Here is an 11,545-nt window from a genome sequence, read left to right on the forward strand (position 1 = left end):
TACTGTCTTAAAGTTTGCCGCATGTCCGCTCTCTTTTATATGTTGTGCTAGTGCTGTCGATTGTCTCCCTTTTCTTATGTCGGCTTCGTGCTCAGCCAACCTAGTGCCTAGTGTGATGAAGTTGGAAAAAATAACCTGATGAAGTTGGAAAAAATAACCAACGAAACGTCGAGAGAAAAAATGAAAACGATTTGTTTTATTTAAAAAATCCTCAACCTGACCAAAAAAGCCCATCAACAAAACAAAAAAAACATAAAATATTCACATTGGTCATCAAAAACACAAAAACAAAATATTTCATTCGGAGGGCCTGCCGATACATACAGAAAATGCAACAAACACTGTCTACAACGAACAACAACATCAACATGAACAACTTCTTTCAACACACAAAATGTAAGTACAACACAGAAACGACCTTTGTACTCAAACAATACTGCCGATCAATAACAAAGCTTGCGAAACTGACAGAGAGAAGCAATTTTCTCCTAACATGCAGAAAGTCAAATGTAACACCAACACACTTACACAATCAAACAAAGAACATCACCAACTTATTCCGACTGACAACAACAAAAACAGAAACAGAGAAGATACTCGCAAAACTAAACTCAAAGCTACTCAATGTAGAAATAAGAGAAACGCACATACATATAAAACAAACAAAACAAGGGATAGCAAAGATAGAGGGAGATATAAGCAATACACTGAACGAAACGGAACTCTCAATTTTCAAGAATGGACAATGGGATAGATATAAGAATATAAAAACTAGGACAAAGGAAATACACTCAGCGAAATTAAATAAAATAAGATCGGATAAATTCTCGAAACATAATCTACGGTTCAATGTCAATTGGTTTGTCAATAAAACAGAAGTAACATTTCCGACAGAGTGTAAATGGCTACTATCTATGGGGTCAAAATTTGCACTCCCAGTCAACAAAGACAATTTTGCACCAGTTCCACTTATCGCGGACATTGAACAGTGGGTGCAGAATATAGATGACGTCCGGGAGAAAGAAACAGCTAGATCCAAAATAGCTAATAGAATTACGAATTTTAAGCGAAGCATGAGAAATGATGACAGAGAGAAATTCATATTAGGAATCTATGAAGAAACAAAGGAGATAATTGATGCAAACAGAGACACGATTATGGTCACAACTGCAGACAAGGGGAACAAAACAGTAGTCATGTCAAAGAAGGAATATCACCAGAAGATGAACCAATTACTTGCGGATAAAACAACCTATAGACCAATCGACGTGGATCCTACGGAGAAACTCCAAAAAGTTAACAATAAAATTATCATGGAACTATTCAAAAGTAAACATATAACAAAATGGGAAAAAACTAAATTAGACAGCATTTCACCGCAATCGCCAGAACTATACGGACTGCCGAAAATTCATAAGGATGGCACTCCCCTCCGGCCTATATCTTCGTCAATGAACGTCCCCTGCTATGCTCTTTCGAAACACATTGGAAACATACTAAAAACTATAATTTCGACGGAATACAATGTTAAAAACTCTCTAGAACTGAAACAACAACTCGGATCTATCACTTTGGATAAAGATGACATCATCGTCTCCTTCGACGTGGTATCGTTATTTACTAACATACCGATATATCTAGCCATTAAGAAAATTATGGATAAATGGGATACACTTCGGGTTAATACCACCATTCCAAGACAGACATTCCTCAAAATTCTCAATTTCTGCCTGAAAGATAACAATTACTTCACGTATGCTGGAAAACTTTACCAACAAACTTATGGTATGCCAATGGGGAACCCTCTCTCACCAACGATTGCGGATATTGTACTTGACACCCTTTTGGACGACGTAATGGACGAACTGCAGAGTATGAACATAACGGTAAAATTTATAGTGAAGTATGTAGACGACCTGTTCGCGGTGATAAACAAAAAAGATGAAACAACGATAATGAAATTAATGAACGCGTATCACAACAAATTAAAATTTACGATAGAAAAGGAAACTCGTGCAGAGTTACCGTTCCTGGATATGAAGATAATAAGAAATGGAAATACGTTAATAACAAACTGGTACGCGAAACCAACAGCATCGGGAAGAATGATTAATTATAACTCTACGCAACCACACAGCACGAAAATTAATACGGCCAAGAACTTCATCCACAAAGTTCTACTGTTAAGCGATGAACGTTTCAAAGCAGACAACATAAATAAAATACAAAAAATTTTAAAACAGAACAATTATCCAATGGCATTAATAAATAATTTAATTCGCGACGTCACCAACGGATCCAAACGACCCCATGAAGAAAAAGCATCAACGACGAAAAAATTTTACAGTGTACCGTACATCCCTAAGCTTACCGACCGCGCATCTTTGGGAAATATCATACTTGACGAAAACTCAACAACAGCATATAAATCAAACAAAACTCTAAACCAAATATTCAGGAAAAAAGGAACAACAACCAAAACAGACAAACTCAAACTAAGCAACGTCGTATACGAAATTACGTGTGATGGAGATCAACAAGAAAAATGCAACAAAAAATATGTGGGAACCACCAGACGCACACTAGGCACTAGGTTGGCTGAGCACGAAGCCGACATAAGAAAAGGGAGACAATCGACAGCACTAGCACAACATATAAAAGAGAGCGGACATGCGGCAAACTTTAAGACAGTAAGAGTACTTGACAGAGAGAAAATAGAGAACAAGCGATACACATTAGAGAGCCTACGGATTCAACAAAGACTTAAAGAGTCGATAAACACCAAAGAAGACAAAGACAACACTAAGCTGCAGTATTCCATTGCAATAACTTGAAAACGACTGTTCTGTGATATTAGTAATAAGTTTAGACTTTATATACTTCCCTCAAAGTGCAATTATTTATATTATTATATTTTCTGTGTCGTGGTGTCCAGTTTTTATAGTAATATAAGTAATTCAACGAAGATGTAAAATTAATCGTAAGTCTAAATGAAAAAACTAAGCAATACAAAACATATACTTTATACAAGAATACTTTAAACAGGAACTTCAATAAACTCTGTCCTGATGAAGTTGGAAAAAATAACCAACGAAACGTCGAGAGAAAAAATGAAAACGATTTGTTTTATTTAAAAAATCCTCAACCTGACCAAAAAAGCCCATCAACAAAACAAAAAAAACATAAAATATTCACATTGGTCATCAAAAACACAAAAACAAAAAATTTCAGTTAGAACATTAAATTGATTTCAATATGCAAAAACTATTTTAAAATTAACAAGTAAAACCTGCTAAGTTCAGCCGGGCGGAAACATATATACTCTTCACCATGAAATGCATTTGTTTCTTTATAGGCAAACAGAAGATAATGAATAAGAATTGTTATGCTATTGGAGATACGCAAGGTTATGAACCTATTCGGGCCATATTTAGCTCGAATGTGAAAGACAACAGTAGATCGCATTGTGCATAATGGCAACCAAATCGGATAATAATTGCACCGTAGAGGGACAGAAACAAAATGGGGAGATTGGTTTGCACGGGAGCTATATAAAGTTATGGACCGATTCAGGCCCTATTTTACACGTTTGTTAGAGGTCATGAATTTAGTGAATGTGGCAAATTTCAGCAAAATCGGATAAGAATTACGTCCTCAAGAAGCTGAAGAAATAAAGTCGGGAGATCGGTTTATATGGGAGCTATATCGGGTACATCCATTAAATGTCATATAACACGTGATAGTACAAAATTTCAGCCAAATTCGATAAGAATTGCTCCTTCTAGAGGTTCAAGAAGTCTAATCTGGAGGTCGGTTTATAAGGGAGCTGCAAATGCAAATTTGGCCATGAGCATTCCACTAAGGAACAGGGCAATACGCATTCCATTGTATTTTTTCAAATGATGCCGAAATACGCAGCATCGACAGTCATGTGTACATTAACAGAGCAATAAATTGACGAGCGAGTTTAGCCACCTTTTGAAATGCATACTAAAGGATACGATGTTATGTGTACAAGGAATCGGTTGATCAGGTAAATTCTTTTCATTACTTTTCCACAAATTAAAATTTTTTCTTTTAATACAGTTTCTGATGTCTATTAGCTCGAATTCCTTCGAGATAAATGCCTAAAGCAATACAAACACATGACCGACCGTTAAAGGTAAATTACAAAAGCTGTTGGTTTTGCAAACATTTTGCTGTTTTGTATACCAAATTTTGTTGAGTATAAGATTATCAGTAATATGGTTTATTACACATGGAAACGAATGAAATTAGCTTTCTGCACTAAGAGAAATTTGTAAGCAGAAACAGCATAAAAGTTTGCTGTAACAACAAAAAGGCTGCTGAAAATGGGACAGAAGTAAATTTTAGGTTAAACAGCAAATATTTTCCGCTGTTTTCAGACAGCAAAATAAAGATTGTGGCCTCAACATGGCAAACATGCTTTAAAAACTTGAATGTTAGGATAGGTTGAAAAAAAGGGTACGGATATTAAGGCGGTCCATACAACCACGACCATTAGTGTGATGACTTTTTGAGTCTTTTTCTCAAAAATTATTTTCTGTTGCACAAATAAATGAACTTTTGCCTATTGATGACTAAAATAAAATGTATTTCCTTTAAATATTGAAAAAAAGGTCGCGCACAAACCGCATTGAAATGAAGTTATTGTGAATTTTTTTAAATCGTTTTGTGCATCGATTTTTCTTATCGAATCGCCTTATATTTAAGGCTTTTCCCAATCGTCTGATATATTATATTTTATATAATCTTAACAAGAATCATCAAAATATGATACAGGGAAATGAAGTTGTAAAAAGTCATCACCCTAATGGCCATACACCTAAGCAATAAATTAGCTTGTTGTGCGTCCTAATTAACTAAAGTAACATCTATGTCAGGAATGCCGTACTACTTAAAAAATTCCTAATTGTTTTCCATACCACGCCCCTAAGTTGGTTCATGTCTGGTATTGTGACCCACCTAAGGGTCGGTGTCTGTTAGCCGTGAAAGCCGGGCAATAATACAAGAAATGCTCCAACGACTCATCATCTTCCCCACATACCCCTAGACATTTTATCACTTGCCACACCGATTTTGAATGAAATAGCTCGTTGTACTAGGTATTCCAATATGAAACCGTAAGCTATACTGACCTCCTTCATACTTCCTTTCAGCAATAGCCTCGCCTTTTCACGATCCAGATCTTCCCATAGCATTTTCGTTGTCCTACCGACAGTTTCGCTTTTCCACATGCGCGTTCGTCGCCCACGCCCTTTACTCGGACTCGTGACCGAAGGGCTTCGGGTTAAGCAAGTTTTTTAACGGCAGTCTTCTGCTCCTTCATTCCTCCATACTCCCGGCCCGACAACCAAACGATGTGGATCGTGCTATCCTCAGAGCGGGCGTTAATCGCCTTTTTCCTCCTGGTTGTGATGTAGTGTTCATTGATATTTGTCTTAAACCTTTGGATGGTGTAGTGAATGTGGATGCCATTAGTCGAACGGTTCGGAAGAAATAAGAATTCACGCTGTAAGGCATTGTCCGGGCCGCTGGCCAATCAATTACAAAGGGGTGCGAGAACCTGGACAGTCTAAGAGTAAGAATACGAATATCAGATGAACATACACCACGAAAGTACGGAAAGAATAGCGCCAAACCACCCACACTACGACGATGTGTATGGGAGGTAGTAGAGTTGGATACCCTTCTGTCTCAAACTTAACGCCAACCCCCTCCTCTATACACGACCCAATAGCTCCAAGGGTGATTTTGAATCTTCAGCCCATACATGTCAGTTGTTCTCCATTGTCGGCCTTATGAATGTGGTGTAGTTTCCGTTTAAGGAAACCTGTGCACTTGAATGTTTCTTTCGAAACTTCGAATATATGTTTAGCCCAACGGACATCGCTTTGTATCTTTATGCCCAGAACATTACGAGCTTCTGATTGCTCAAAATTTATACCGTTGATAGACAGTGATGATCCTAATAGGCCATCGAATTCTTTGTGTGACAACAAACAGCACAGAGTCTTCCGTGTATTAAAATCTACTCGATTAATTCGACCCCAATCGCCCCTTGTCCACAATCTCTCAAACACTCGGCCTATGGTCGAATGAAAACGAATGACAGAGATTACTATCATCTGCAAATGAGTAGATCGGGTTCGATGTCTGTCTCAACGGATCATTGATGAAAGTTAGAAAAAGAGAGGGAAAAAAGGTCATTGGATGAGGACCCATCTATAACGATCTCTGAGAGACCTCGAAATAAATCAAAAGGGGCCATTAGTGACACCAAATGCGACAAGCTATGATAATAGTGCATAAAGTGGCTTAAATATCTTCTCAGACAGCCAGGAAGCTACTGTGGTGTATCCACATTTATTATTCTCAATCGTTTAAATTATTTATTTTTAACAAAGTTGGTTAAGTTTTCATTTTCTTTGTTAGTTTATATTACACTTTTGAGTTTTAAAAAATATGTTAGGGTTGAGTAGGCATTAGATTGTCATTTTTTTTCTTTTCATTGTACAGAAAAATTTGATTGATTCGAAAAAATATAAGTGACGTGTCAGGAAGCAAAATAAAAATATTCATTAATTTGTTAATTGTTTGCGTTTTATTTCGTTTTGCACCCTTAACCACGTCAATTGGTGACCCCGACTACACGTTAAAGCACATAAGACAATGTTTCATTCGCCAACCGGAAACACCAGCAGAACCCTAGATAATCATTTTGAAAAAATCATTCCTGGAATGAATTCACCATTGGCTCATGGTAATATTTCGTCAAACTCTATAATGGATGACCCGCTACCAACAGACCCAGTGGAGGTTTCAAGAGTTTCAATGAAAATTCCACCATTCTGGCGCAACAATCCAATTTATAACATCTGGTATAACATCCGATTCAACCAATTTTCATACAATTGTTGGTTCCATAGACGCAAGCGTTCTCTCGGAGGTAAGCAACCTTATTCTCAATCCACCAGAAAAAAATATGTATGAAAGGCTAAAGAAGAGTCTCCAAGAGCGTTTCATGGATTTGGAAGAGAAGCGGTTGAAGCGTTTGTTGCGTGAAATGGAGCTTGGCGATAAAAAACCATCAACATTACTCCGTGTGATGATCTGTTTAGCCTCTGGTGAGGTTTCGGATGAACTTTTAAAATCACTCTGGATGCAACGACTTCCGAAGCAAACTCAAGCAATTTTATCGGTTAGCAGTGAATCTTTAAGCAATTTGGCGGCTATGGCCGATAAGATTTCTGATACCGCGGAATCATGAGACCTTAGTGCTATATCCTCAAGAAAACCGACAGAGTCGACACTTATTCAGGATTTAAAAGCCAAAATTGAAGAAATAATCGAGAAAGTCGAGGCACTCGCAAATCAATCAAGAAGCCGTTCAAAATCAAGAGGCAGGTCACAGAGTAAGTCACGTGATAAACCTTTTTGTTGGTATCATTATAAGTTTGGTGATCGTGCTAACAAATGCGTCCAGCCCTGCTCATTTGTGCCAAATTTTTCTCCGGAAAACTAAAAGGCTCCTCATCATAGGTGACGGATGAGGACTGCCAACAGATATGTCGCCTTTTTGTTCGTGATACAAACCTAAAATATGAGTTTCTCATCGATACTGGTGCTGATGTATCTGTGTTCCCGGCTACCTCAACTGAAAAACGCCAAAATCCATCAAGTCTTGAATTAATAGCAGCTAATGAGTCCCCTATTAAAACATTTGGTATAAAAACTCTTACCTTAACTCTTAGCCTCAACCGAAAATTTACCTGGAATTTTATAGTTGCCAGTGTTAACAGACCAATAATTGGCGCTGATTTTCTTAGCCATTTTGCGTTATTGGTTGATGTAAAGAACAATCGTCTGATAGATAATACGTCCAGATCAGAAAGTAAAGCAACGTTATTTTCTGGATCTTTAAATTCTGTAAAATCAATTTCAAAAAACTTAGAATTTTGTAAGCTATTTCTACAATTTCCTGAACTGACGCAAAGTGACAATCGTATTTCACCAGCAAAGCATTCTGTGAAGCATGTTATCCACACAGAAGGTCCAGCGGTTCATGCAAAAGCACGAAGATTGTCCCCTGAGAAGCTCAAAATTGTAAAGCGTGAGTTTGATTTGACGCTGCAACAAGGTATATGTCATCCTTCCAAAAGTTCCTGGGCAAGTCCGTTGCATTTAGTCCCGAAGTCAAATGGAGAGTGGCGTCCAAGTGGCGACTACCGCCGTTTAAATGTTGTTACCACTCCCGACCGCTATCCTGTTCCTCACATACACGATTTTGGACACATGTTGAGCGGTAAGCAAATATTTAGTAAAGTGGACCTTGTTAAAGCATATCATCAAATACCAGTTGAAGAATCTGACATTGCTAAGTCTGCAATTATAACTCCATTTGGGTTATTTGAGTTTCCTCGAATGAGCTTTGGACTTCGTAACGCAGCTCAGTCTTTTCAGCGTTTCATACACGATGTCATACAAGGTTTGGATTTCTGTTACGCCTATATAGATGATATCCTCATTGCGTCAAACAACAAAGAGGAGCACTTGGAATATCTCAGGAAATTATTTTCAAGATTTCGAGAGTTTGGTGTTACTATTAATTATTCCAAGTCGGTGCTCGGAGTTGCAGAAGTCGAATTTTTAGGATATGTAGTCAATGCAGATGGTATCAAACCTCTGCCATCCCGCGTAGAAGCAATGAAAGGCTACAAGTTGCCAGAAACTGAAAAAGAGCTGCGAAGGTTTTTAGGAATGATAAATTTTTATAGACAATTTATTCCTAATGCAGCACATCAACAGTCAAACTTCATGCAATCTGTTCCGGAAATAAAAAGGAAACGAACGGAAAGATCCAATGGACAGAGGACTTGCTTGAAGCTTTCAAGGAATGCAAGAACTCATTAGCAGATGCAGCTCTACTTGTTCATCGAAAACTCAATGCTCCGACATCTTTGTGGATTGATGCATCGGATACAGGAATGGGTGGAGTTTTACAACAATTTATTAGCGGTGAGTGGAAACCCATAGCATTTTTCTCAAAGAAATTGAGCTCGTCTCAAATGAAATATAGTGCATATGACAGAGAACTTCTCGCAGCATACTCAGCACTGAAACACTTCCAATATTTTTTGGAAGGAAGAGAGTTCTTTATTTGCACAGACCACAAACACCTAATATATGCATTTAAATAGAAACCGGAGAAGGCATCCCCACGGCAATGCGACACCTTGATTACATAGGGCAGCATACTGTCGACATAAGACATATTTCCGGAAAAGATAACACAGTTGCAGACGCATTATCTCGATTGGATGCAGTATCATTACCATCACCCTTGGATTACAACGAATTGGCTCGTTCGCAAGAGTCCGACACAGAATTACAACAATTACTAAAAGTTAACACATCTCTCGTCTTGAAAAAAATGGTTGTCCCTGGCTCGAATGTTGAAGTTTACTGTGATGTGTCAACAAAAGCAATACGACCATATATAACCAAACATTTTCGAAAGCCTCTTTTTGAATCTCTACATGGAATATCTCATCAAGGCATCCCAGCAACAACAAGCATGATCAAAACTCGTTTTGTTTAGCCATCAATATCTAAGGACCTGCATGTTTGGACCAAATGTTTTATATCCTGTCAAAAGGCAAAGGTTAATCACCACGTCAAGAGTCCTCTTGGAAATTTTGAGTTACCAACGGAACGTTTTAAAAACATCAGCATCGATTTGGTTGGTCCGCTACCTCTATGTCAAAATTTCAGGTATGTTCTCACTTGTATTGACAGATTTACCCGATGGACCGAGGCTATACCGTTGACAGACATAACAGCAACAACCGTTGCTTCAGCATTTCTGTCAGGCTGGGTTTCCCGATATGGAGTTCCGTCATCTATTACTACCGATCAGGGAAGACAATTTGAATCTGCTCTTTTTCGAGAACTTTCGCGATTATTAGGAGTAAAGGTTACCCATACAACACCTTACCATCCGCAAAGCAATGGCCAAATTGAAAGATGGCATAGAACAATGAACGCAGCTATCAAGTCATACAAGTCGCAGAATTGGGTAGAAATTCTTCCTGTAGTTATGATGGGTTTACACTCGGCAATTATTCAAGATGTTGGTTATTCTTTTGCTGAAATGGTTTTTGGTACCAACCTCAGACTTCCTGGTGGGATATTTGATAACGTCAACTCCAAATATTCAGACAATTGGGTCGATGAATTTCATAATAATATGCAAAATATAAGACCAACTCCTGGAATAAGACATGGGAAGCATACAATTTTTGTTCCCATGGATCTACTGAAATGCTCACATGTTTTTGTAAGAAATGATGCAGTTCGAAAACCTCTACAACCTCCCTACGAAGGGCCATTTCAAGCAATTTCGCGGAAAAGTAAGATATTCAAAATCAGACGAAGCCAGGATGAAAAGGTTATATCCATCGACTGGCTCAAACCCGCCTATCTCTTAAATGAATCAGAGTCAATTCAAGTTCCGGATATTTCAAGCAATACACAAGGAACGTCAACAATGAAATTACGATCCGGAAAGAAAGTATCATTTGCTCCTGGAGTATAAATTTCGTTTTCACTAGGGAGGGGGTACTATGGTGTATCCACATTTATTATTCTCAATCGTTTAAATTATTTATTTTTAACAAAGTAGGTTAAGTTTTCATTTTCTTTGTTAGTTTATATAACACTTTTGAGTTTTAAAAAATATGTTAGATTGAGTAGGCACTGGATTGTCATTTTTTTTTTCTTTTCATTGCACAGACAAATTTGATTGATTCGAAAAAATATAAGTGACGTGTCAGGAAGCAAAAATAAAAATATTCATAAATTTTTTAATTGTTTGCGTTTTATTTCGTTTTGCACCCTTAACCACGTCACTGCCAAACGCCAGGAGAACGTATTCAAAAACCTCAGATCTCTCTACGAGATGGCTGAACAGTTCAAAATTCACCTGTTATGGTTGCCGGGGCACAGAGATATTCCAGGGAACTTGGGAGACTAGGAGCTACCTTGCGACATGAATGCCAGGTCTTCAGAATCAGGGAAACTAATGTCAGATGGTCACATGGTGAGAATAATGAACACTCCAAAAATTATGTGGCTTAATCTAGGCTTGAAGTGGTCTACCGCCCTGCCGTGGCTGGCTAGAACAGACGTCTCAGTCATTGGACCCATCATTACTCATTGGAAAATATGGTGACAGACTGAAGGGTGCAAGTAACGACTTTTGCAGTAGCTGTAAGGATGTCGTGGAAGAGGAGGTTATTGAACATTTGCTATGTATGTCCCGTGCTGGGAGTCAGAAGGTTCTCATTTCTTTGAGATCTTGTCTGATGTAGCGGATGTGAACACTCACAAGTTGTTGGGCCTTTTATAGCGATCTAGATGGTCAACTGTAGGAACTAGAAGGCATCTTCCTTCTTCTGTTCCTATGGTATCACAATAGACGAAAACGTTTAAGTGAGTCTGATGTCAGACTGCCACTTGAACC

At 38.1% G+C, this 11,545-nt stretch overlaps 2 protein-coding genes across 2 annotated transcripts; both read left to right on the forward strand.

Moving 5' to 3' along the window:
• The first annotated feature begins 1,073 nt into the window (after positions 1-1,073).
• LOC131997917 (uncharacterized) lies at positions 1,074-2,834 on the forward strand. The gene has a single exon (XM_059369795.1). It carries the CDS (start codon positions 1,074-1,076, stop codon positions 2,832-2,834), a length of 1,761 nt encoding a protein of 586 aa, XP_059225778.1.
• A 7,226-nt stretch (positions 2,835-10,060) lies between these two features.
• LOC131997918 (uncharacterized) lies at positions 10,061-10,618 on the forward strand. The gene has a single exon (XM_059369796.1). The coding sequence runs from the start codon at positions 10,061-10,063 to the stop codon at positions 10,616-10,618; it is 558 nt and encodes a 185-aa protein (XP_059225779.1).
• Positions 10,619-11,545: the final 927 nt, after the last annotated feature.

This window comes from Stomoxys calcitrans, chromosome 5 (genome assembly GCF_963082655.1).
Source record: "Stomoxys calcitrans chromosome 5, idStoCalc2.1, whole genome shotgun sequence".
Classification (NCBI taxonomy): domain Eukaryota; kingdom Metazoa; phylum Arthropoda; class Insecta; order Diptera; family Muscidae; genus Stomoxys; species Stomoxys calcitrans.

Excerpts from the sequence above, each read along its gene's own strand:
- LOC131997917 (XM_059369795.1), top strand. The coding sequence starts at position 1,074 with ATGAGAAATGATGACAGAGAGAAATTCATATTAGGAATCTATGAAGAA.
- LOC131997918 (XM_059369796.1), top strand. The coding sequence starts at position 10,061 with ATGAACGCAGCTATCAAGTCATACAAGTCGCAGAATTGGGTAGAAATT.